This window comes from Aplidium turbinatum, chromosome 2, assembly GCF_918807975.1.
Source record: "Aplidium turbinatum chromosome 2, kaAplTurb1.1, whole genome shotgun sequence".
Classification (NCBI taxonomy): domain Eukaryota; kingdom Metazoa; phylum Chordata; class Ascidiacea; order Aplousobranchia; family Polyclinidae; genus Aplidium; species Aplidium turbinatum.
Genome location: NC_137473.1, coordinates 5427850 through 5455551, shown reverse-complemented (window position 1 = coordinate 5455551; position 27702 = coordinate 5427850). Strand labels below are relative to the sequence as shown.

At 37.0% G+C, this 27702-nt stretch overlaps 2 protein-coding genes across 2 annotated transcripts in view; one reads left to right on the top strand and one right to left on the bottom strand.

Annotated features, from left to right (window-relative positions):
• Window positions 1-3338: 3338 nt before the first annotated feature.
• Window positions 3339-9276, bottom strand: LOC145764974 (polyglutamylase complex subunit TTLL1-like). The gene is made up of 8 exons (XM_082576692.1): window positions 9144-9276; window positions 8295-8377; window positions 7478-7607; window positions 6944-7075; window positions 6491-6660; window positions 5072-5263; window positions 4517-4706; window positions 3339-4184 (listed from the first exon to the last, which is right to left on the bottom strand). Exons 1-8 carry the CDS (start codon window positions 9222-9224, stop codon window positions 3852-3854), a joined length of 1311 nt encoding a protein of 436 aa, XP_082432818.1. The 5' UTR covers window positions 9225-9276; the 3' UTR covers window positions 3339-3851.
• An 11695-nt stretch (window positions 9277-20971) lies between these two features.
• LOC145786523 (phosphatidylinositol 3,4,5-trisphosphate-dependent Rac exchanger 2 protein-like) overlaps window positions 20972-27702 on the top strand; it is a 47451-nt gene continuing 40720 nt past the window's right edge. Inside the window, exons 1-3 of the mRNA XM_082598192.1 lie at window positions 20972-21076; window positions 24569-24673; window positions 26279-26368. Coding sequence (XP_082454318.1) covers window positions 20972-21076; window positions 24569-24673; window positions 26279-26368 — 300 coding nt within the window. The remainder of the gene's footprint in view (window positions 21077-24568; window positions 24674-26278; window positions 26369-27702) is intronic.

Sequence of the window (27702 nt, the reverse complement as noted above, 5' to 3'; positions counted from 1 at the left end):
ACTGCTCTCCATTCAGCGGCATCTAACGGGTGAAATAATTCCCTGACAACAACACTTTAACAATTGGAAAGTTCACTCTGTCAATCTCGGTGACCGGGCAACGAAATTTTTTTTCCCACGAACTTTTTGCTACTTCGCATAGAGTTTGTAGGCCTATTTTAGGGGTTGTAGATCATAGGGATGCGATACTACATCCGCTTTTGGCTTATCCGCAACATTAGAAGGGTTACGATTTTTTCTAATTTACAAAATATTGTAGCCTACTTTTTATGGGTTATATAAGAAGAGTAAAGTTGGTTTTAAAATAATTTAAGGTTTTTACTTAAAAGCAAGCCAGCAGCAAAGCGTAAAAATAATGTTAAATTGGCAATTCACCCTTCTAATGTTGGCAAAACAACGGAATTGCGCGTCCCGTAATGTACCGTCCCTAGCCTATTTATACCGTGTGAATGCAAATATTTTTCGTTGGCGCGTTTGGTTCAGTGGTTTCATCTTTAGCCTTATAATCTTGAGGACATCGGTTTGACGCCCATCGAAGTCAATTTTTTTTTTTTAGGCCTACATTAATTTTTGCGGTGCACAAAAGCTTTTCAAAAAAACTAAGGTTAGGGCTAATGGGCTAACTTTTAGACTAGTGACCAGAATCAATTTCTTTTCTCAACTTTTTTAAACTTGACTAGACTAGGTGTGTCTCCAGGCTACGTATTTTTTCAAGTTCAATGTTTAGGCTACATTTGGACCTGCTGGAGGGCGAAAATCTGCTGCTGTGAGGGCGAAAATCGGTAAAAGCAGTTACGCGCGCCGCGCGGTAACCAGTAATGGCTACACTTACAGAAATGCAAATGAAACAGAAATTTCGTGGGAAAAAATTTCGCGACCGGGCCTGCGTCAGTGGTTCAAAACCTCTACAAGTAAGCTATGCGAAACTGCCTGGATTAATCTCTCAAAGCAGCTTTCCCAGTCTGAGGATAAAGATTGAACCAATCATAAACACACCACGTCCGCTACATGAAGCGTTGTTATGAAGTGAGTAAGCAAAACCTGTTCTACATTAGTTTCGTTACTTTGTTGTTGTTGTTTTATTTTCTTTATCGTGCATTGCGGGAAAGCGGACTTGAGCGCTATGCATCGGTGTACACCTTCCGACGTACATCTGACCCACGCTGCAGCCGACAGCAATGTCTGTTTCCGGTTGTTTACTCTACTTATGACTTAAATTTGGTACTACCCATTACTCGAAATCGATCACTGGGTAGAGGCAATTATCGTAAAGTTTCTTGCCCAGAGAAACAACAGCAAGTGCGGGTGGCTGGAGTCGAACATGCAGGCTCTCGACTGCGAGCCCAACGCGCTAACCACTCGGCCACTGCTGCCGACTCGGCCAATGCTGCCAAGCTGCTTTTTGATTCAATTGCTGTCCATGAGTTTAAGTACGGTAGGTTAATTAAACTTAAAATGCATGCACCAGCATCCAGTAATAAAAATAAGCACAACGCTGCAAAAACATAAGTTACTTCTTGCGCAGTGGTGGGCACAAGTTACATTCAAAGTAGGCTAGGCCTAACTGAGTTACAGTTACTTGGCTCAAAAAGTAACTAGTTTCAGTTACAGTTACTGTTTTTTTTTAAAGTAACTAGTTACAGTTACTTTATAAAGAAAATGGATGTGTATACTGATCTACAACTACTCTTCTTCACATGAAGTACAAGGTGAAAAATACATGATAAAGGAAAAAATGATACTTTGTTCGTAGCTGTTGCTTAACTAGAAAACAGCAACCACTCTGCTAGCTGTCCACATACTATAATGCTTCCAAACATCCATAATAATCTAAGCCCAAAACGTCTGCCTACCCAATATAAAAGAATAAAAAATTCATAATAACGGCATGTAGGCCTACAGGACACTCCGTATACAAGCAGTAGCCAGCAGGGCGTGTCAATGTTTTTATACGGGTACGGTATCTAAAATGAGCGAAGAGGCAGAACATCAATTTCCTTTCAGAAACATCAGCATTTCAAAATGTTGATCGCTAAGTCCAGCTCGCTTTGGCTTCAAAATGTCCTTTCTAAGGGAGAGCAGTCTTTCAACAGCAGCACTGGAGGGGATAAGGGTAGGCTATTATATTGCAAGAACAAACGCCTGGTAGCGTCATTGGAGAATGCATCAGACGTAACCGTCTTTGTTGGGTTACGTTCGAGAAATTCATTTAGAATTTTTGCGGCACTCGCTTCCTTTTTTTTTTGTTTTTAAATAACGGAGCAAAAAAGTCATCTGTTTCATGCCTGTCAACACCAGTGTCGCTGAGCACTGCTTGCTGCATCGTCGATGCTGAAATTGCTGCGGTTCTGTAATAGATTAAATACTGTATTTTGAGATGTAGAGCCGTCTTAATTTCTTCAGCCTTGTCAAGCCAAGAAAGTCTGAATTGTAGGTGAAACGCAGCAGCTAGCTGGCAGTCACTATCATTAAACACATGACCAAATCTGTTTTCCAAAGATTCCAACAATCGGGTAAGTAATGGCAGGCAGACAGCCACCTTGTTGCGGTCCCGAAGTTCTTGTAGTCTTTTCCGCGTCATGCCCAGTACCAGTATACCCATATATTCCTTTACCATTACCAGTGGGGTTTGTTTCAGTCCCGGGTTTCAGTCTCAGATACTTTAGACAGAAACTTATCCATTTCGACTACTGAGCACTGACTACCTTGTTTACCTATTTTCAAAGCTATATAACCACAATCTACAAAAAAAATCGCTTTACAAAAAGAGAGAACGTGAAATTTCTAAAAACAGACAGCTTAGTAGGGGAACGGATAAAATCAAAAAACAAAGATGTACTCAAAATAAAGGAAAACTGAAAGGAAAAATCTAAAATACATACCAACATGGAAATTCTACAAACAATTAAATTGAAATATTTTGGCCACATGATTCTATTCAAAGAAAGGAAAAATGAAATGCCCAAATGCCCAAACAAATAATTATTTGACCACTAAGAAAAACTGCCATAAACTGAAATACAAACGACCAATTTTTGTTTGGGAAATTAAGTAACTGTAACTTGTAACTGTTGAAAAACGCTAAAATAGTAGCTAGTTACTGCTTATCGTTACTTTTTTGAAGTAACGAAGTTACAGTTACTCAAAAAGTAACTAGTTATGTAACTAGTTACTTTTTTAACTAGTTACTGCCCACCTTTGCTTCTTGGCAATAGTCACAGTTTGGCAATAAACAAGCAGTTTCCTTTGTTTATTAAAATAACATTTATTTTTACAAAAAATATTAAAATATCAAGAAAGGTAAGTTTCTAAAATAAAGCTATATGGGCTTTGCCTTCTCTTTTGCAATTGAAAAAAATAAACTTAAGACTACAATAAAAAAAAAAAAACAATAAATTAATTGGTTTGTCACTCGATCAAGACACAAATAAACTTCTTACGACAAAACAGATTAGCCTATTAAACAAATTAGCAGCAAAATTATAACAAGTGACTTATAGCAAAAGAACCAAAAAAGTGCGAATTGTGATGCCACTTTAACAAATGGGTGCAAAATTTAGGGACTGTGGTGAGCGGGAGTTAGCATTTAAAAACCTTGTTTTTTTTATAAAAGGAATAGAGTAATTCCAGACCCGCTCGACTGAGATGTCAAGATGGCACTGTCAGTGATTTTCAGAAAATTGAAACACACAGTGTGATATATCTATCGCAACTTAGCAACCAACGCAGCTATACCTTTTCAGCTTTGCTTGTTCAATGTTGCAAAATAATGTGAAAGGTTTACGGCGCAAACCATAACAATCTACAAAACATCAGTTCTCCAGATCAAAAACTAATAGAACTACATTTATCTATTTCCAAGTTGTTGGTCCCCTATTTCTACTGTGGTCTCTCCCTCTTATACCGCCAACCCCTCCCAGTAACCCCCTCGACCTTGAATCTCGATCACTCCCAGACGCACCCCCACCGGATGACCCACTTCCGGAATCTGGACCCATATAAGCAAGTTCTTCGTCATAAAGTAGGTCATAATGCCCATATGCTTCTTTAGGGGGAGTTTTTCCCCATCTGACATCCGGGACTTCCCCATTTGGGGCCACAATATTAAGGGTATCATTCATTAGATTGTACTTCATGATACGGTCGTTTGCGGTCGTCGATGACAATGAAGGGGATGCATTCACCTGAAAACAAAACAATGAACTGTGTTCTGTACAAAGCTACATCTAACATCTGAGATGAGATTCAACATCAGATTGCAACCAGTTGTAGCCTAATATTGCAGAGGACAGGCTTTGGTCACTAACTGTCTGCACCTTGCCGCACTCCTCCATTAAACCCCACAACGACAATTCATGACTGAAAGGGAAATGGCTAAAATAAAATAGTAAAACAAACAGAAAACCAATCAAGAAACAACTTAGACTTATACTGGCGACAATTTGTGAAAACTAACAATTGGTAAAACGAAATGAAAGGGTTTGGAATGTTTTAGATTAAACAAATCATTTTTTACCTCGATAAGCCACGGCTTTAATTTGTCGTCAATAATGATGTCATAACCGTACACTTCAAAGCAGTGTCTGTCATTTGCCATCGAGCTTGACACGGCCTTCAGTGACATGACAGTGAGCCAGTTGATCTCGTCAAACAGTTTGTCTGTGACCGCCTTTCCTCTGGTGCCCTCAAGGTAAAGACGCAAATTACTGTAAAGAAACAAGCTGGTCTGTGTTCTCATTTCGTGGTTGTCAGTTTGAGGTGTAATGACAATGCATGTTATTAGCATAAACTGAAGAAGGACGCCTCTTCTATAAACCAACTGCTTGACTGTCTCAAAACATAAAAACGTTAGCTCTTCCGTTTGTTATTGTATAATTTTGGATTAAAATTGCAAAATTTGTATTTCAAATGCGGCCAAAGAACATTTTCAAATACATTCACTGCATTTAAAACTGCCGTGTTGATTCTAGATTTTTTCCCATGGCTCAACAGCGTAAGCTCTCCACTAAAGTTTTAGACACCATAAAAACATAGTCCCATCCTATAAACTTTATTATATAAAGAAATATACCTTATGGTCCACTTTCCACCGTGGACTGGGTTGTATTCCTCGCCATGCTTCTGAATGGAGACATTGGTCAGATGGACAAACATGTTATCCAGTTCGTTACTGCTCTGTGTATACTTGACCGTACAGAACCTACAGAAGCCAAGCCGGTACATGTAGCACTTCAGCGGTCTGTATGATGTCACAAGGACATACCTGGAACAGTTGTGACGTTGTGTTGGAATTGAATGTATTGGATTGTTACGTTTACACGGCAACAAGATATGATTGCGTTATAAATAGATACATTTGTATTTCCTGTCGCCTACCAAAACTTTTCGACAACCTAATATATCAATAGTGATGGAACAACCTCCGGCCACTTTTTTCAACTCCCGTTCCGGGCTCTCCGACATCCGGGCCAGAGGTTATAGTGGCTCCGGCCCGGGGGTGAGTGTGCCAACTGTGGGTATGGCAGTGGTCAAGTTCATGACCTTAAATAAATGTAATTTTATGTTTTATTGTAGTAACGCAAGAATACACAATTACATAAGTTGGCTGTAACATTGGTCTGAAATGTACATGTAAAATTGAAAATGGTTTTAAGAAAGTCAATAAAAATCTTCAATATCTTAAAAACAAAACCACATCAGGCCGATAGAAAACACAACCAAATTTAAAATCTAACCCAGTGTTTACTCTTAAATGAACCTCTAAAGGACTGTAAACATTGCCACAAAACAATTTCTTTCAGAGTGCCTGGTTATCGCTTCACTGCTTGATAAGAGAGGTGGATCAACAACCAGGCTCGTTGAGAGGATAGTTTGAGCCCGGTATTAATGAGACTCTCAGGCCCCAAGTTCAGGCACTTTTAAGAAAAAGCACCATATCCAACACACATGAAGTGGTTTCTTTGAGTTCTCGGGCCCTTTACAGCTCTTAAAATCATCCACTAAATCACCCCTGGTCCAAAAATACCCTCTGGACCACCCTGTTAACGCTACTGCCAACAACCGTTTTTTTATAACATTGATTATAATTATGAGGTAGACAGTAGCAAAGGCCGGAAGGTCCGGACACCGGCCGGAGTTGACATTCTCTGGCCGGAACATCCTGCTTCCGGTGCATCATTATATATATCAATAAGCATACAAAAATATTGAGATTAATATGAGTCTATACATTAACAAGTATGCTAAACTGCCGGGATTAAGCTTCCGGGAAGCTTTTTCATTTCCAGAAAGAATCCCACAATCAATCTAAACTAACCAAGTCAAAGAGGAAAAGTTGTTTGTATAACAAAAACTGATTTGTTTTAACACTGAAGTAACGACACCGAAAAGTGACATATAATAAAACTTATCCATCTACACAAGACTAAGCGGTTACTTTATAGAAATAATTTAGTCTGAAAGCTGATCTTAAAAGCCTTTCACCACTCACATTCTAAGATCGAACTTCTTCCCGCCAATTAGCAGCGGATTGTCGATGTAGCGAGAGATGACGTAAGCATCCCGAGCCGACGGTGGAACGAACGACGAGGAGCGGCTGTCACGTGACCACTTCTTGATTTGAGACAACTTGTTGATAAGAAAGATACCGATTCCCCGAGCCTGTGTGAAGAAACAGCAGTTGCGGTTGATCGTGACGCTTATGAAGATGTCAGAAAAAGCTTCTTCGAAAGCGTCAACCCGAAACATTACAATTCTTCCTAACATGGAATTTTGTCAGTAGGTTAGAGACATCAGTGAAGTTAGGAGAGGCAACGATAAAACGCGGGTGCCTGAATTGCTTAGCAAAGTCTATGACGTCAAAATGGATTTCTGAATGATGTGGTAGATTAAGAGTGTCTCTATCAAAACAAAAAAGCCTGATTAATATAAACATCAACCAGACCTTCCCGCACGGTTTCATTATCCAGGTGCTGGAAGGATTTTTTCTAAATTCTTCAACAAACAAATTGTAATCAGCAGGCAGTAAGAAGGTAACCGGAATGGAATCAAGATGGATGTATCTTCCACCTTCATCCTGAAATGCAAACAGCTATTGCAATGAATAAAAAAAAAACGTTTTGAAGAAAGTGGGTATGGCTCTGGTTGATGAATTGACTTCATCAAACTATGTGATTTGTACGGTATGTCACTTGTTGAAGGAATCAATATTCGGTTTTCAAATTTTAAAACTAAAGCAGTTTTAAGCAAAACAAATAGTTATCAATTTCTCATTAACAAGTAAGTGAAATATAACAAGGTAAGCTACTAATACTGGTTGTAAATTGTGAGTCATTTGTGACTATTAGCATTATCAGTTAAGCACCAAGTACGTTCAATGCATGGATGATGGTGCAGCATTATTTACTATGACTCCATCTATAACGTTGATAGCTCATATATCCATTTTTGTCACAGATATAGTTTTTATCTTTTTTACTTTTTCTGCAAGAGGATGGTTTTCTTTATCCAGATCTTTTCGAAATCTCTTTATATTTTTCACCATCAAATCTTTTCTTGTTAGCTCATAATGGTTGGGGAAGTGGTTGATTATTTGATCATCGGAGAGTCTGTGAAAATAAACCTCATCAACGATAAAACAAACATGGGAAAAAGCTATGGGTCTTGACATAATACAAGCTTTTTTAAATAAACAATTTGGGATGGAATTTGGAATTTCCAGTACATAAACAAACGGACTACCCACACAAAGTATATATATATGTCATTTGTAATTGCATTGCGCTGTAGGTATTTAGCCTAAAGGTGAATATATATATAGCTTCTATCACATGTCTAATGATAAATAAACTTTCCTACTGCAATGACGTTTTTAAGCAGTCTATTCATATAGAGTATGATGAACACTTTGAAGCATTTGTTTTACTTTTAAAACTAAAGAGCTTGGTTCATTGGTTAATCAAGCACTTTAAGGCTCAAAACAATCTCTAATAATCTCAATATGTTAATGGAATGAGAATTAAATAATATATGTCTATATACTGCAAGATGAAGTCACAAATATTCCTTAGTTCTAACATTATTGATTGTCAATTGCAATTTCAAATTGGTTAAAGTTTTAAAATAGGCAATAAAGCATTTTGAAACTGAAGAAGAGTGCACTGTATAAAAAACAATGCATTTGATACGGAATATGAAGATTGTCTGTGAAACACAGAAACACACAAAAGGTTAGACCAGAAGCAAAATGGTCATAAATCTGTCTTTCTTTATCATTTCTAAGAACTTCAACCTACCTGTAACCATTTTCTAAGCTGAATATGTTTCTTGTTGTGTTTACATTAGTCCAATAAAAGTTCCAGTCTTCATCAGCAGAAACCTAAAAACAAAATAAAAGAATAACCTTGTGAAAAGCAGCATAACATGAAAACTCTACAATCTTTAAGGTAGTCTTAATAAAAAGGTTTACTTTAAAAGTACAGCCACAAATTTATCTAGCCTGCACCAGAAGATGACTTCCCAAAAGTCCATTATTTTATATACATTACTGTAAAATCAATGTCACATTAAATATTGGCCCACTGCCATCACCAATCCATCAGTTGCTATTTGACTGTATAAGTCAAACAAAAATGGTTTCTTCATAATTATATTCCTTTATGGTACAATACAAAAATATTAAGTCGGTTGCATTGCCAAGTGGTGAGAACATTTGTGCAATACCAGTATTCTAAAAGATATTGGTTCACCACCACTCTAGAGCACATGATGGTGTCTCAGTAAGCCAAAATATTCGAAAAGGCTGAATAGATGAATACAGGTATATGTCCATCTGCCGCCTCCTCTTGTATTGCATCTGTGAGCACAGTGTAGTCTACTGTATGCAGTTGCAAATGTGTCAGAAAAAACATTATTAATGTTGTGTTGTTACCTTCAATTATGAAACTCAAACTTACACATTACTGTATCTAGTTAATCATAATGTATAACACATTTTAAATGCAGTAAAAGCAAATCAATTTAATTTAAAAAGTGTACAGATCATACTGCTGATGTAATAATGATATCAGTACGTAATATCAAACATATTTTTACCAACAACTTAGCAAAATATCAAACGAAATAGTAAAAGTGCTATCATGTACCTGAGTCCAACCTCTTTTTTCAAAATTATTAATTAAAACAGACTTTTCAAGATCAGTTGCAAACTTCATTTTTCCACTCATGGTTAGAAAATTAATAATTTATAACAATTCTATAAAAAGATGTATGTAACCTGAGAACAAATTTGAAAAAAATGGTAGAAGTTTTTTAAACCATATCATTTATAACAGATTAGGCTACGCAGTCACAACATTGTTTTCAAAATAAAATTTAACTTTAGCAAAAACCGAACAATCAATGTTTTGTTGAGTCTGTAGCGGACGCTGCTTTCAGCATATCCACCCATACACAGCCATCAGTGGGATGGCAACATTCCTGGGCAAAGTCGGCAAGGAATGATAGGACACGAGGTCGATTACGCTGCTGTATTGTTTACTAACTCAACTCAGAAGATCAATGCTTGCTCACAACGTAATTGTTTATAGTTTTTAATCTTCGATCCAGCAACACAGAAAGTAAAGGAAAACACCAGAATCATTAAAGCTCCACCACCAACAACTGGATACGAAATGTTGTCGCTGCTACATTAACAATAAACTGATCCAAACGTCATCCTGGCAGTGCCAAAAATAGAAGACAGTAGCAACAACGAAACCGATATATTGCTTTAGAATTACCAAGACTGATTTCTTGATACTGGTTTTAAGTTCTGACTTTTGATATTGCATTCAACTGATTTCCATATTGAAAGAACCGACTTTTCATATTGAACAAAAACTCAACAAACTATTGATTTTCACATAGCAAAAACTTAACACACTCTGATTTTTACATGTTGTAGAACTCTACAAAAGACTAAATTTCACATAGCAAACGACTGATTGATTTTACATAGCAAACGACTGATTGATTTAAAATCATGAGCTTAACTTCTTTAAGAAGGTACTAGTGTGAGATTGCGAGTTTTACATATGATCACACAACGCAACACGACTGCAATTCTACATAACGATGAACCAAGGTAGGAATTCGGCATAGTGACGTTGATTACAGAAGTTGAATTCCCGATTGCTGAATTGAATTCCCGAGACGTGCAGTTATGCGCTCAAGGCGGAGTCTTCTGGAAAATTCTAGTGACGTGTACGTGTGACGTCAGAGACGACAGAGCTCTCTGGCGCTACAAGTCAAATAATCAACACTTACGGTATGCAATGATATTTTTTAACATAAGATACTTTACAGGCCCCTAAATTCCTTTATTTTTTCAGCAACCAAGCATGGCCTACCAGAACCTTTTCCTGGCAGCTAAAATAAATACTTTGTCACTACAGCAAAAAGTGCTTTTCCACACCCAATGGATTTCATCATTTTTGCACTAAACAGACAAATAAGCATTAAGACTATTGATATCGTGTTTTTGCGTTCACTCAGGTCAGGCCAGAGAAAAAGTCTACAAAACAATTTATCGGAATGGCCCTGTTCGGTGAGTCCGATTCGGTGAGAGCCTTTTTCGGTGAGAGCCCTATTTGGTGAGTTTTTTTTTTTTTAAATTATTGCGTGTCGTAGCCTAATTATCATTGCCGTTATAGGGTTAGGGGATAGGGGTTAGGGGATAGAGGTTAGGGGTTGGGGGTTTTTGGGGTTGGGGTGGGTTTTTGGGGTTGGGGGTTTTTGGGGTTGGGGGTTAGGGGTTTGCGGTTGGGGGGTTGGGGGTTTTTTGGGGTTAGGGTTTTTTGGGGTTTGGGGTTTTTGGGGTTTTGGGGGACTTGGGGGTTTTGGGTTTTTGGGGTTGGGGGGTTTTGGGTTTGGGGGACTTGGGGGTTTTGGGGGTTTGGGGGTTTTTGGGGTTGGGGGTTTGGGGGTTTGGGTTAGGGGTTAGGGGTTTTAATTAGGCTATGGTACCCGATAATTTTCAAACAAAAATTCAAAAAAAAACACAAAAACCCCCAACCCCAAAAACCCCCAAACCCCTATCCCCCAACCCCTATCCCCTAACCCTATAACGGCAATGATAATTAGGCTACGGCGCGCAATAATTAAAAAAAAAAACTCACCGAATAGGGCTCTCACCGAAAAAGGCTCTCACCGAATCGGACTCACCGAATAGTAACAGACCCACAATTTATCTATGTTCTAAATCTTTGTAGTAGCCAAACAAAATAAGAACAACACAAACAAGGCCGTCAATATATTTGCAATTGTATTAAATTCAGAGGCTATACCGTATTTACCATACATGGTGATTTGTGAATATAGCCTCTGATATACAGCCTCTGATATACGATATAGCCTCTGAATATAGCTGCCATATCTTATTGTGCAACTATAGTGCCAAATGCAAACCGTAAAATCACGCATGCTTGAATAAATAGGAAGGTGGCAGAATTAAGAAAATGGAAAAACTAAAACTCTTTAAAAATACATGTAAAAAAGCATTTTCTTGAAATAAGTATTGATAATAATTTTAGCAGAAACCAAACTTACTCGTTGACAGTATGTAAAATTAGAATGCATAAAAGTCAATCATTTTTATAAATAACATGAAAATAAATTTGACTCAGCGACCCAGAGAAAACAGTTGTACAGTAAAAATCATGTGCAAGTTCATGCGGCGAACCCTTTTTGGCGAACGAAAATTTACCAAGAAAAATTCTCTAACTCCAGCAAAATTAAAAAAACTAGTTCTGCATCTGCAACCTTGGTGTTAGCTGAAGTCAGTTCTTCAAGAGTTTAGATTTTTCTGCATTTTTGAAAGTTGATTGCAAGATTCTTACTCGCCAGGTCCTTTATTTTGTTTGCGTTCTTGTTTGTTTTTGCTTTTTTTGAGTTTGTTCAATGTTTTTTTATCTCTGTGTTCTTACCATTTTCTTGCAATCTAACGTTTTTGGTCTGTTCTTACTTACTACCGTTTTTATTGTGTTTTAAATGTGTTATTTTTGTCTATTGACTTCTTATTGTGTGTTGTGGCCCTCATGTTAATTCACAAGTGTTTATTTGATCCTCAGAGCAATTTAAGTTTGAGATCCTTGATCTAATTGGTATGCGATTAGCCGATTTTGTCTGAAAACTATATATACTTGCAATTATTTAATCAAAGCATAAACTGTTTTCAAAAACGAAGTGACTATTTTTACACACTTACTGCCATGGTTACAATCAGGTGTTGCCAGAGTTAGGAAGGGTTAAAGTTAAGAATAAGGTTAGGGTTTTGATCTTGCCCAGGACTAAAAAAATTTCCAAAATACAAGTTTTTGTTCTCAACAGCTTTAAATTTTTCTCAAATTAGGGCAGAATTCCTTATCTGGCAACGCTATTAAGGCTATTATTACACTATATAGTGTAAATACAGCCACAGCCTTAAAAAAAATGTTCAATCACTTCAAAGCACAAAGTATAGCCTATGAAGTGATACATACAGACTATACGAGAGCGATAAAAATTTGTAACACAAAATTAAGATATAACCGACACATATCCCTAAACTATACAAACACTTTCAGTGATTTTCAAGTTCTCAAATTCTACAGACTTATCAATATCTGCATGCAAAAAATACCACAGCTGTAGGCACAAAACAAGTAGGCCTAAGGCTATACCAAACAATGCCAGAATTGATGACTAACTACCTAATTTACATTAAAGCAGTTTTTTAAAAGATACACATTGCAAAAAATACAAAAATTACACTCAAATAATAACTTAGTTAGATTCAGATTCAAATAGTGCTCCATGTTTTGTTTTGGCGTCCAACAGCTCCATACCAACATTATCTTATGGTTCATGGTTGAGAAACTGTACAGTGTTGCCAATTAGAAAGTATTCTAATTTGAAAGGGTTCAAAGATGATCCAAACAGGTAGTGAAAATTATTTGTGATCGATATAATCTCAAAGTTTATGGTCACTATGTCAGTAACTTTACTGTAAAATTAGTATTACATTTTTTTGCGTAATTAAGACGTTTTCTAACTCGGCTGATTCTGCGCCTTCAGAAATGACTCTGCCCTATGTTCGTCGAATAGAAAATTTTTTGTGAAAGCTTTCAAAGTATTTAAAGCGTTTTTTTTTGACCACTCACTTGGCGTTTGCCGTTTGTAAGTTCTGCGTCCATCAGTTGTTTTGGAATGCGATGGTTTGGCATCCGGTGGACATGACTTTCTCATCTAATCTGTGCCTTCTTTACGGCAGAGTGAAGTCTGCTCTTATTGTTGTCTGGTTGGTTTGGTTTTTTAATCTTTATCCTCGGACTGACAAAGCCTTGATTGGTTATTCCTGGTAATTTCGCATACTTGTAGAGGCTCTTGACACAGGGCCAGTTACCGAGATTGACAGAGTGAAGTTTCCGATTGTTGAAGTGTTGTTGTCTGGGAATTATTCCATCCACTAGTTGCCGATGAATGGAGAGCAATCTTAAAAAGCGTTGCTCAAGCGCACACCCCGAGAGTCGAACCAGCGTAATCTTGAGCTAGGCGGGTAACCATTGAGCTATTTGGTTAAAATCCACTACATGCCGCCAAATAGCTGAATAGGTGCCCTTAAAATACGTTGTTCAAACGCATACTCCGAAAGTCGAATTGGTGTTTCTTGATATTGCTGTAATGCTGATGTATTTTTGCTTGTAAACTTTGGCACATATGCCACAGCTAATGAAATTGACGTTTGTTTGTTTGTTTGTTTGTTTTATTATCTTTATCCTGCATTGCGGAAAAGCGGACTTGAGCGCTATGCATCGGTGTACGCCTTCCGACGTACACCTGACCCACGCTGCAGCCGACGGCAATGTATGTTTCCGGTAGTCTACTCTACTTATGACGTAAATTTGGTACTACCCATTACTCGAAATCGATCACTGGGTAGAGGCAATTATCGTAGAAGTAATGTGACCACACTGACGATAAAGGTTTAAAAAACATTTTTAAAAATAGCCTACTGCTTTGAAAAGTTGGCTAATGTGGTAATCATAGTAGAAGCTTTGAATCGACAATGGTATGAAGTATTTACAAGAATTGTAGTTTATATTTTCTTGCAATCAAAGTTATCATTTTTCGTGGTTGCATATTAAAGGAAATATGCGCCAGAGGGAAACCGTGAGCTTGCAAGTGGCAAATTAAAAGAAATCTCTACTGAAAAAGTAATAAACTGTTGAGGAGTGTCACGCACAGAAAACTGTTTCGTGACTTTCATTTTCACTTCCCATTACAATACCGGTAGTTGGAAACTTTTGATTGCAATAATGGAAATTCACACAACTAAAGTGACGACTATCCAAACGTCTTACCAGCCATAGGTGTACGAGCCGGGGGTGCAGGGGGTGCAATCGCACCCCCAATCTGTCGAGAATTTGGGCAATTTTTCATATTTGGGCAAGATTTCACACCTATCTATCCTCCTTAGTCTTCAAAAGGAGAATTTTGGAAGATACAAATAATGCCAACCAACAAAGCTTGAAGTTGATATCTGAATTCTACACCGTGGAACAGGATTTCCTGGAATCGGAACATCAACTTTTTCACCAACTCACTCGCAACAGAGAAATCACAACTGCTGTACAATGTACAAAATTCCTAATTTCAAATGGATTAGATAAAACTATGCCCCACTTTGCCAAAGCTGCAAAAATTCTAGCAACAGTTCCTGAAACTTCATGTTCAGCTGAGAGTTCTTTTTCAGGATTACGACGATTGAAGACATATCTGAGATCAATAATGGGCCAAACACGACTGTCAAACTTCGCTTTGTTGCACTTAGAAAGAACAACAACAAATAAAGTGGATGTCAATCGCATTGTAGATAGATTTGGACAACGAAGTTGGCGAAACAAATACTTCTTTTAAATTTGTGTAGCCTATACCACCAGTCTACCACTAATCAATAACTTACTTTCTAGTTTAGTTTTGCAGTTTTAGAGCCATGCACTGGTAGTAGCCTACTGCATTCTACTGGTTCGTTAGTGTAGTGTCAATTACTCCCTTCAATTGTCTTTTGATGAATCTGTTGTTTTGCAAATTTGCATAGCCTAATGGTATACCGTACCGCATAGGCGTAGCCAGGGGGGGCGAAAGGGGCCATGGCCTCCCCAAATTTTCAAAGATTGGATTCCGAAGTTGAGCCCTTTGTTGAAAATATAATAAAATTTGTAGAAATTTATAAAGTTTTCCAAGACATCTGGCTATTAACACCCCCAAGGATTTGTTTTAGACACACAGAAAGACACCAATAAATTTTGCAAATTGTAAATCGCGCAAAATTTACGCGATTTACGTTTCTTTTAACTAATTTGTGGATCAATTTCAGAATGGCTTACTCTGTTGGATTTTTGTGTAGTTATTGGGTTTTTGTGTAGCTGAGTTTTTTGTGTTCTCTAATTTTAGCCGTAGTTTTTGCCCGTTCGTGTGTAAGAGCTACCTTTAATAAGTTAATAGCTGTTTTTCTGCTAATAAATTTCATACAAATATTACCCTAAAAGTGTTTCCAGAAAGCGCTATAATCCATTATTTGAGTTTAAATTTGCAAAAATATTCCGGGGGGAGCATGCCCCCGGACTCCCCTAGAATACGCGTGCCTTCGGCCCGCTGTAACCCCCCACCCCTTTTATTGCTTCCCTTGCTCAACCCACCAGGATACGCCACTGCACATCAGGTGGCGATGACTTAATCAAACACTTTGTTGTTCTCTTCATTTCAGCAAATATTTGGCCTCCTCAAAAAAATTTTGTGGCTGCGCCACTGCCGTACCGTACTTATCATACCAGTGGCTTTGTGGAAGCCTTGTCAGTTGATGCCTTATGCTGTTTTTTTAAGGCTATATTATTGCTTTTTCTTACATGTGTAGTACTTTTGTTTAGGACAGTTGATTATATTTGGGCAAGAATTCTTTTGCACCCCCAAAAAATATGCTTTCCGTACACCTATGTTACCAGCATATCTTGCTGACGATTTTACCAGGTGTAAATGAAACAACTTTTAAACGCATAATGAATATACATATAATTTTAATTTGCCTTCCAAAGGCCTTACCAAAGTCCAAATTCTAAATATCCGCTGGTGAGTAATTGCGTTTTATGGTGGCACCTTTTAAATGGATTGTTTGATGATCTATATTCATGGCTGGATGCTGGTATATTAATAACGTAAATCTTGGCTAGAACAGTTTGTAAGTCTTTTTGCAGACGTATATTCTGAGATCTAACTTAAAGAATGATCGCAAATAACATTTCTTAAAATTATTTTCCGCTCCTATTTTTGGAGCAGTCTTTTTCGGTCTTTTTGACTGATGGAGCCTGGACAAATGCCCAACTGGTTGGATTCAAGGCCAGCTGAAAAAATCATGTGCCGGTGATTATATTCGAAGATAGACCACCCATTGGTGAAAAGTGCTTCGTTTTATCTTGAGCAATTTCCTGTTGCTGTTTATAGATTTACTCACTTATCTTTTTAAAGTTGCATAGTTTTATTTCAATAAATTACAAAAGACATTGAGTTGATGTAAAAAAAATACAGCTACAGTAGGCTACCGTGTATAGGCTAAGCACACAAGTAGACCGTATCTCATGACAAACACAGATATCGGGTGTTTTAAAATCGCACCACATGCATACTGTGCATAGAGATAGGTGACTTATGACTTCCTGCGTGGTGTGCTATATTTACTAAAGACTGCTACAGTAAACAAAACCAAGGCATAGAATTTATCTAACTCAAGAGTAGGTGGCAGAATAGATCCACAGTTTTTGTTTATTTCTACAACGACACACGATTTTAAAATTATGAAAATTCAGCTATCTCTCATCATGTCAATATCATCGCTCTATTTAAACAAAAAAAATAAAAATAAAAAATGGGTTTGAAACGGCACAAAGTAAAATGCACCGGCTTTCTTATGATATGATCAAATTCACTTTAATTCTGATCAATAATTACCATAAAACAATGACGTTTAAGTCCAAACTTTTTTTCTAAACGCTTTAATCTTATATGTGTTGAAGACAAAATCTAAAGAAAATTGAAAATAAGTACAATTAACTGGCTAGTGATAGTAAGTCCATTCTTTGCAACAATTGGTAGCAGTCAATAAATTGTCGTTTGTCTAACCATGGCCACCTGGAGATGCAGCCTGATTTGTCACATTTTGCAGATTTTGATTACGGCTTCTGCTAGTGCTTGACTGACATTTTTTGAGATGTTTTTACTTTTGGCGGTTTCCTAATGACATAAAACTTTTTTGTTGCCTTGGGGAAGCAGTAGCAAATGAGAAAAAGTAAGTTGAAAAACGCAAAATCAGACTGTTATTGAAAATTAACAGTCTGACTAAATTCTTCGAAATCAAGTTTTCTTTGTTTTTCAACATGTGAGAATCTTAAAACCTATTGTGTCATCTGGGGAAAAGAATAAAGGAAGCGTAAAAATATAATTTTTAGAAAAGTTTGTTTAAACGTTCGCCCAAAGTTAGAAAAACCTGGAAATTTCTGCAAAATGTGACAAATCAGGCCGTATCTCTAGGTGGCCATGGTCTAACCTTGATCCGTATAATATAGAAAAAAGATCGCATCTTTTGAGGAAGTGGAGAGATTCGATTCTGATAGAATAAATACATTTCTAGAGAAAAAGTCTACAAAATAATTTATCTGTGTTTTAAATCTTTGTAGTAGCCTAGTTTCGTTTTTGTCAGCGAAGCTCAAAATTTTCTCGGGAATGTCATGTCTGTTTTTGATTATTGGCCAACAAACGAAAGGTCAAAGGTTATTAATTATATATCTGTTCGTGGTTAAAATCTTCACTTGTAGATTTTGCAGCAAACAACGTTGAAATGACGTCTTTTGTTGCGTAACATCATTACGCTTGTTTCGGAAGTGACGTGCAATTTCTCTTCGTTTTTCTTCCCACTTTTTTATCTTTTTAAATAAGCGGTGAGCTCTTCTTTGTTTCTTTCATTCTCCTGAAGAAAAAACTAAACTGACAAGCGTAATTTCTAGAGTTGTTGGCTCACAAATAAGCAAAACCAGACAAAGAATCTGTGACGTCTGATTTGCATCAATTCAGTGATTAACTCATTTTTGTGATTTGGCTCAGAACGATTGTTATTTCAGAATGATGAATGTGATGTCGCAGAATGATGAATGTCAGAATAGCGACGCTAGATCAGAACATCATTTCACAAAGTGCTGGAGGAGAGGAAGTAGAGGTTGCGTTGTTGTTGGTGAGTTGGCACCATTAGTAGTATAGCATTAACTATGATCTATGTAGGCAACGTTGAATTAATTCAGTTCTCAGTGCTTGTAAAGCAGACAGTTTCTGTGCAGCCGAAAAATGCAGTTCAAGGTGATCAGGATCAGCTTATTTCTCCTGTTTTGTGCAAACCATAAAAAAAACTTTGACACGACTTTCGTGATCTAGTTGGTAAAACAAAAGGGCAAATCAGAAAAGTGTCGTAACTAATGCCGACGTTTTAAAGACAACATATCTCGGTCGAGGTTTACCTTTATAAGCGTAGCCATGGCCACCTGGAGATGCGTAGCCATGGCCACCTGGAGATGCGTAGCCATGGCCACCTATCTTTTGGTGGCCATGGCGTAGCGTTAGTGGACTATTTTAAGATGTTATTGTTTCGTAGTTTTGCAGAATATTCAGCATTTTTGCTTTATGAGGGGCACGTCGCAGAAATAATAGAATTATGAGTTAGATCAGAGTTGCTATTTCTGCGCCTTTTTTGCTGAATTTTGGTATTGTTAGTCGCGGTTATTTTTTGTTTGGTTTCATTCCATTTTCATCATTTTTTTTTTAGATTTTGACTATATTTTAGAGTAGGCCTATTTAGACTATATTTTTAGGCTTGTTTCATCACTTGTTAAGATTGGGCTACTTTTCAGTAGCAATTGGGCTGGAAATTTCAAAAACATCTTGCAACCTTGGGTTAGAATGTACCGACAGTTTATCAGTAACCGATTAAGAAAATCTGCTGATTAGCTCATTTCGCGGACTATTTTTTGTGCGCAAACGGTAATTCGCTTATTGGAATCGCAGATTACTGATCCACCGAAAAACTGTTCGTAAGCCGATTATCAAAATTATGTTTTTAAGAAATTAGTTAAATCGGCCGCTTGAAGGATCCGCAGTTGGTCAATTAGATTTATAGTTGGAAAATTAGAGCATCTCTTTCTCACAGGCAAAATTGAAGGAAAACGTACCCAAGGCAGACAAAGATTAACCTACTTAAACCAACAAACCGATAAAACTAACACTAACATACACCTAATACACACAGCAAAAGACCGAGAATCTTAGAAACTTTTGATACAAGATGCTTGGAACCAAGTACCGGTATGACAATGAAAGAAGTTGGTGCATTCAACCCTTCAATATTGCATCGAAAGTTTGGACGATAAGATTTAAAATAACTTTACAGTCACACCAAATTAACAGATTTTTTTTATTACGAGTCATATTTTCAGTTTGAAAAGCTTCTATAATTAGTCATGTTTACTTGCTGACGTAATTGACGTTCTTGAATTAATAAAACTTGTATTCAATTAGCATCTTCGCAATGAGAGTCGATACTTCAAGAATTGATCTTAAGCAAATGATTGAAAGCAAATATTTAGTTTTTCGAAGAAATCTTTGTCTATTTTTATGTTTATCATATTTTACTGTTGGGCCGAAACAAATTTTAAAGCTTAATGGATTTTTTTCGTTACTTAGTTTGTTTCAATCGTTATTTCGAAGTTTGAAAACATATGTAGTATAATCTACGACAGTATTAGCTATAGTGTAGAGCTCTTCTACAACTTATAGTATGCAGTGCATTATTATTTATTTCCTAGAAATTATTATTTGCGTGTCAGGAAGTAAATTTTACGTAATTAATTTGAATGTCACGACACGAAAGTGAAAGAAGCTTTTGAGAGTTTTGAAAAAAAGAAACCCAAGTTTTGTACAGCTGCAACCCAGACAGCAAAATCCGTCATTATTACATTGATTCAATGACTGCTGATGACAACGAATCAATGAAAAAACGACGGATAGTGTTGTTTGGAATGTATGTTAACACGTACGGAATAATATGAAGTTATTCGGGCCTGATGGTATGGGTATGATGTGACAGACTTAATCAGCTATTGAAGCATATTCATTTTATCAGCTGATCATGACGCAACCATAAAACTTGAAGATTTGAAAACGAATTGAAATTTAAAGAATATAACTCAAGCAATGTTCACTAAAACCTCTTATTAGAAAACATATGAGGTTTTTAGTGAATGGTAACTATATTTGATGTAATTCGCTCTGCTTGGCTTTTTGCTTGGCATTGAGCACTTTTTGTAGTATTAATAGTAAGTTATATATTGTTTAACTCAAGCAATGCATTTTTTGTATTCCATTCAAATGGAAATCGCTTTCAAAAAATCTGTTGTTTCATGTTGATTTAACGTCTAGAAAAGTTGAAAAGATGAAAAAATAGCATCTTTTTGGCTGAATTCATGAAGCTTTAAGACTTTGTCTGAAAATAGATGGGAGCCAATTACAATTGTCTCAATACCTTCACAGCTCGACTTTTTTGGCAAGTGTCCAGTGAGATCAATTTCCGTTCTCAAGAGCCAGTTGATGTGTCTGAATTTTTTGTTACAATCTTTAAAGCATTTTGTTTTGGCATTGCCATGCAACTCCAGCGAGTGGGCTTCCGCTATTTATCATTCTTTGTACAATTTCTCTAGCCATGTATTTGCTTCAATAGGATTTTTAGTTGAATAGTTTCATACACAACAGAGTTTATTGATGATTTTTAACAATAAGCCTTTTGAAAATTGAAGGAACTGGTAGTCTTCTTTTGTGCTCATTCCCGTTTAAGACGCAATTGTAGCGTTCCAGTAACTTCACAATGAGCGAGTCGATTGAAAAGACCATGAGGATGAGGACTTTTGTCCTGAAGGAGATACTCAAAACAGAGCAAGATTACGTGGAAACCCTGCGCTTCTTGGTGAACGTAAGCAGAACTGTTGAGCTGCTCAGTGACGTAGTTAGGGTGCCTTGGGACAATGATGACATTTTGCGCCCCTTGATGACAATGCGTGATCCACAAAGCGTGATACTTTTAAAAAGTGTTGATTGTTTTCTAAGGTTTATATTTTCCACGGAAACAAATGCTCCTCTTTCCCCTCCACTACGCCACTGACGCTATTGAGAATTTATCTAAGTCTATATTATATTAATATATGTCTGAAAAACATCTTAAATTTTCATTTGTTAGCAATTTGAACCAAGGCTGTGGTTCATAATAATTGCGACGTGTCCTTAGTAGGGTTTGGGTCTTTTGAGTATTTTTGGTCCAACTGTATGCAAGGCTGTGGAGTCCATTCTCAAGAGTCCGAAGTCTGATATTTTTGTATGAGTTTACAACTCTGGTTTGGACAATTTTTCGTTTGAATGCAATGTAGTCCCTAAAATTGCTTATGGGTAAGACAGCACTGACTGTTCAAAAACGTTAATTTTACATTGTTATGTTTAATTTAAGACTTAATGTATTTGATATATTTTTTGTTGTAGCATGTTACCATATCTTATGATATAGAACTGGTACTGTTTTACATCTCGGATACATTAATCAGCCTATATTGACAAAATAATGAAATAAGCACAGATTTACTTCTTGTCACGGCAACATTAACCTGTTTTTGAAAGTTTGCAACAAAGCAAACGTGCTTGAGCAGATAATAGTTTTCCATCTGAAGGAATTGCTTAATCGCTCATGGGATGACGATGATGAGTGAGCGTTGGCTATTTCAAAACCCACTGTCACTCAAAAAGATGACCAACCGTTGAACTTTTTATAAAATTCAACTTCATAAATACATATTGACTTATATCGAGAGATGCAAACTAAAACAAAGGTTTAAATCAATGTATGAAGAAAACGGTGCAGAAAAATATGAATTCTTCAAGAAATACACAAACGCAGGATACACTTTATTATAAAGCGTTGTGAAAAAAGTTTTGAGATTGCTTGCAGCATAATATACTGCAAGCAATAGAGTCTATATAATATATAGAAGCGTTGTTAAAGATCCATTGAATTGAATAATAGAGACAATGATCACACTGTTTAGTTGCTGTTCTTTATAAAACCGAAAAAAATTCTCTACGCTTGAAGTATGTGTAGCAAAGCAGGTTCTTTAAAAAACTGAAAAAAAAAATGTTACGATTTGCTGATATAACCCATGCGTGCATAAACAAGGAAGTTATAAGCCATTAGAAAATTATAAATAGACAAAGTATTCCATTAGTTGCTACGAAACCGATTGACATCATCTTCTATTGTGCTCATCAGATCCGATAAAACAAAGAGCTTTCAAATGTATAAGTTTTCTGTTTTCTAAGGACCAGTAACAAAATAAGCATCTCAATGTCCATTGAGGTGACCCCCTTGATTATCTTTTGTGAAATAGTGTGTCATGTGCTTTCCTTGCTCAATATTGGAATGCGCAGAAGGATAGTGGCGTCTGCAAAGTATGGCATAATACGTGACGTCAGCACGTTTCACATTTGAAATAAAGAGCAAATGTTGGGTACTTTTGGGGGAAAGAGGCAGGCCTACTGTATATGGCTTATTTTTTACTTTAAAAATGGTTAACCCAAAATTTCTAAAATGTGTTTTGAAGACATTTAAAGTGTTTTCCCTAATAGTCCAGCCCGGAAGCCGATGGCTTGATGTAATTTAAACCAATAAATCAGTGCGTAAATAAAAAAATAAATCTGTCACGAATTCTCTGATTGGTAGCGGCGGACCGGGTTTTATTGCATCATTGCGAGCATCATGACTGCGCATTTGTTGAATTTTCCTCTTTGTAATGGTGGTTATGATTATTTTCTTGTTGTGTCATAATAACAAACGAAAGACATTAGGAACTGCAGTTTTCATTGCAGCACGAGATTTTAAATCAACATACATTTCTTCATATTACACATAACTGTAATAAGTCAACCAATCAAGTTTATTTCAGTATGGACTCACATTAGGTGCATTATACAAACGATAAGAAAGTAGATCAATCGACTTTTATTCTAATTAAAGTCCCTTTGCGGAGTCACGTGATTATCTACGTCATAGTGCCCCCACAAGGGATATTTTAATGTGTACAGTAGTTGAATGGTGATTTAAAACTATAATATCAACAATAAAAATGTGACAAAGGGCGTTCTTCCTGGTTATCAGCACAAGGCTGAACACTCACTAGTACAGCGAGCAAGTGAGATTTGCTAACCATCACGGTGTAAATCAAGTCCAACGCAAAAGAGAAGCGAAAAATAAACATAAACATACATTATTCATGACTTAATATCAATTCTGAATGTAAGTAATTCCACGAATCAGCGTTAATATTTTGACATGGTTTGATTTTGATATTCGTTTTTTGTTTGTCGTATCCAGGCTTACACCCAGTGGTTGAAGATTTAGATTACGGGAAGGCAAGGAAGCCAATCTTCGTGTCCACCGTGTTCGGACATGCCTTTAAGTGTCCTGTCAAAGACACAGCCGCATGCTCTTGAGCGGTGTAGAACCGGCGCCCTTTCGATTGCCGTCCCAGGGCTCTCACCACTCGGCTATGCAGCCGACGTATTCGTATATAAAGGAATAAAAAGACAACATTGTGATGTGTTTTGGGATGTTGTTCCATAACACTATTCCAAAATATTTGATGCATTTTCCCTATAAATAATATTTACTTGTTGGTTGTAAATAGCCTCTTTTTTGGTGAAATACTTGTGTAAGGCTTTTGATTTGCTGTGAATATATTTTGAAATCGTTTTGTTAATTTATTGTTCATTATATTTTATTTATTATATTATTATTTATTGTTAATGAATTGCTTTTCCAACGACAGTTCGAGAGTTTAGTTACGAATGTCTTCAATCATAATTATGTAGCAGAGAAATAATAAGCTTATTATTACAAATGTTATTCAACAAAGCGACAAAAATATTTAGCCATTAAATTAAATTAAGGCCTATTTTTTTGATCTTAGCCAATAAATTATTTACTTTTACGTTGAATTAACGTCAGCAGACCTTTATTCGTCACTGTTGAAGTTCACTTTATTAAGCCCCTGCAGATTTTCACAATTATCAGCTTGATTTTGTTTGAGCGTCTGGAAGCGTCATGCAAACGTCACCGTGACGTATGCTTAATGGATGATCTTTGCCTCTGAGTTTGCCTCATTTATTGTCTCGTCAGACCAAAATGTTGGATTTCGATTTATTAACTTTCACGACCAACTTTGAATAAAATCTTTAAAACCTTGTCGACATCGAAGCTGTGACGTTAACTCCACAGCCCTGCACGTAGTCATGAATTTCGACCGAAACACCCCAGTCCTTCGACTCCACTCCATAGCCCTGCTATAAACTGCTGCTTCGGTTTATTCCACAGTCAACTGCGGAGTATTTTTAGTTAAAAGTTTTCTTGCTCTTTTTCTTCCAGGTCTTCATGGAGCGTCTAAAGAACAGGGAGGAAGATGAAAATGACAAATTGATTCCTGAAGGATCCGTGATGATTCTCCTTTCTAATGTGGAAGAGTTGTATAAGGTTTGTGCCAGCCTGACTCTGAATTCACATTGGACACTACAATTAATCCAGTAAACGGTTATATAAAGAAGCACCTGCCTTCCCGACCGGGAATTGAACTTTGTCATGAACCTTTCGTGTCGTTTTGCCCGGTGGTTGAAGATTTAGATTAATTGACGAAAAGGCAAGGAAGTCGATCTTCGTGTCCACGTTCAGGAACGCCTTTAAGTGTCTTGCCAAAGACACAGACACACGCTCTTGAGCGGTGTCGAACCGGCGCCCTTTCGAACGCCGTATCCGGGCTCTCATCACGGTTAGAGAGCCAACTAACCAGTTGCTTACTAACCCGGCATTCAACAAACGAATAGCAGATAGACCACACTGTAGCCATATTGCCTAAATCCCTATAGTTGCAAGATTGTCAATGTTATGGCTCCAGATAACGAAGTTCTTTCTTTTTACTTTGATTCAAACTCTTCAGACGTCAGTTTTTGCTTGCAGTGGGTGAATTAACTCTTAGACTTTAAGCTGATGTATTAAGTGATGTAGAAGATTATTATTATTCCATCAAATTCACAGCCGATAACAATGGCCACTATGACATCATTGATCGACTATTTATTGTCTGCACTATCCTTAGTAAACCTTAGTACGATTCCTAGTGGAGTCAGACTTTTATGTTGGCCGTAATTATGTTCTTTTGTGTAAAAGAACAAGTGCGTCAGTTTTGTCATAATTCACAAGCCTACATGCTCTAGTCTTCAGAAACTCTAACCTTGGTCAACTCAACTGGACTCAATACCTGAGCTGCTGTTAAGCTACAGAATATAAACTGTAAACTTATGATCATTACAGTGGCGTAGCTAGGGAATGTGCCGCCCGGGGCGGATTCAGATTTTGCCGCCCCTTCAAGAAAAAGCATGTGAAAATGAAATGCGTTTTTTTATCAGACTATCATCAAAATCAAAAAGTCGTAGTCTGAAAGTGCCGCCCGGGGCGGTCCGCCCCCCTCCTCAGCTACGCCACTGGATCATTATCATGATGGCAGATAAGACGCAAGGAATACTTTGCGTAAAGGAATATTTTTATGTACCTAGCAGATAATGAAATTAGCCTTGATTTCAGATTGGTTCAAATTTTGGAGTTGTACAGACAACCTGCATTAAGTCTCTCCTCCCCAGATAGCAAACCAACCATTTTTACGTTGATTTAAATTTGCATTCTTTTGCATTCGTCAATTTGCGCTGCTTTAAATTTGCAGTCTTCATTCAACTTACATATCTGATTTAATTTTGCATTCATAGACTTAAATTTGCTCTACATTGCATTTAACGTTTGCAGACGTTGAATTAATGTAAAAAACGGTTGATTTGCTCTCTTACTCTGAATGTGATTATGATTGGATTGTTTACTGACGTCACTCATCTAAGTATTTTAACTGCTGGATTGTTTTCAGTGCCGTATTTCCGATATGAAAACATCCACAGACTTGTCCTTCCTAGTCCATGCAAATGCTCACTGCTGCAAAGTGTACTGTGCTTTCGTAAGCAAACAACCCGTAATAAAGTTGTTACACTGGCACATGATGCCGGTAGATTAAGTTTCATGAAAAATACTTCATTGCAGTTTCATCAAGAAATGCTCAAAGGGATTGAAGAGGTATTGGCCCCAGAGCCTCAATACAATCACAAGGTTGGAAATGCCTTTCTGAAGCAAGTAAGTGTAGTCTTTTTTTTTGCTTTAAAGATTATAAGATTAAGTATATTGTTTAGATATAGATAAAATTACTGTATAGGCTATTACTCCTGAAGAGAACATCATGTGATGTCGAAAGCGTTCGGAATTTGTTTCAATCTATTTTAGGAAGGAATATTTTTTAATTTTCTCTTTTTCAAAATATTTTACGAAATTCCAACACATAGAGCAAAACAGTTTGAAGCACCAGTGCAAAAAAGAGTTTCTTAGGTCTTTCTCGTAGTTGCTGTATTGAGGTAGCAATAATAACAGTTGATGCTTACAGTTGCACAAATATTGTTGTAGTTGTTACCAACGCATACAACAAACAATAAACACCCATCATCATCATCATCCGTTCAGTCGTTTACGACTCTCGGTCACTCTATACGTCATCTTTCTCCACATCTCTCGATCCCACGCAGCCTCCTTCAATTCATGCACTCCCATACCACTGTCATTTACAATCGTGTCAAGCCATCTTGTTTTTGGGCGCCCCCTTCCTCTTCCTCCGCTCACCAAACCAAGCATGATGTCTTTTTCCATTGATTTGCTTCTCATTATATGGCCAAAATATGAAAGTTTCTGCCTGACGATTCTAGCTTCTAGGGATATGTCCGGTTTAATTTGTTCAAGAATTTTCTCATTTGTTATTTTGGCTGTCCAAGGAACACGCAGTAACCTTCTCCAACACCACAATTCAAATGCGTCAATCTTTCTTCTGTCTGTTTTGTTCATTGTCCATGTTTCGCATCCGTAAGTTGCAATTGGGAATATTATAGTTTTGATCAGCTTCTTTTTTGTTTCTAATTTTATATCCTTGCTCTTCCAAATGCTATTCATTCCAACAAATGCATTTCTTCCCAGCGCTATTCTTCTCCTAATCTCTGGTGAGTTATTAGAATCCCAGCTTATTTTTGAGCCTAAAAATATGAATTCATTCACTGTTTCAATTTCTTGATTTTCGATCTTGATATTTATGTTATCTGCTTTACCAGTTGTTATAATTTTTGTTTTTTTGATGTTGAGTTTCAATCCAGCCCTTTCACTTTCCTTTTTCACTTTAAATATTAAGTCTTCAAGATCTTGTGCGTTCTCGGCCAAAAGGGTAGTGTCATCTGCATATCTCAAGTTGTTTATAATTCTGCCACCGATTTTCGCTCCTATATTGGAATTATTCAACCCTGCTCTTCTCATGACCATTTCTGTGTACATATTAAATAGAGAAGGAGATAAAATGCACCCTTGGCGTGTTCCTTTTTCAATTTTAATCCAAGCTGTATTTCCGTATGCTGTTCGAACTGTAGCCTCTTGAT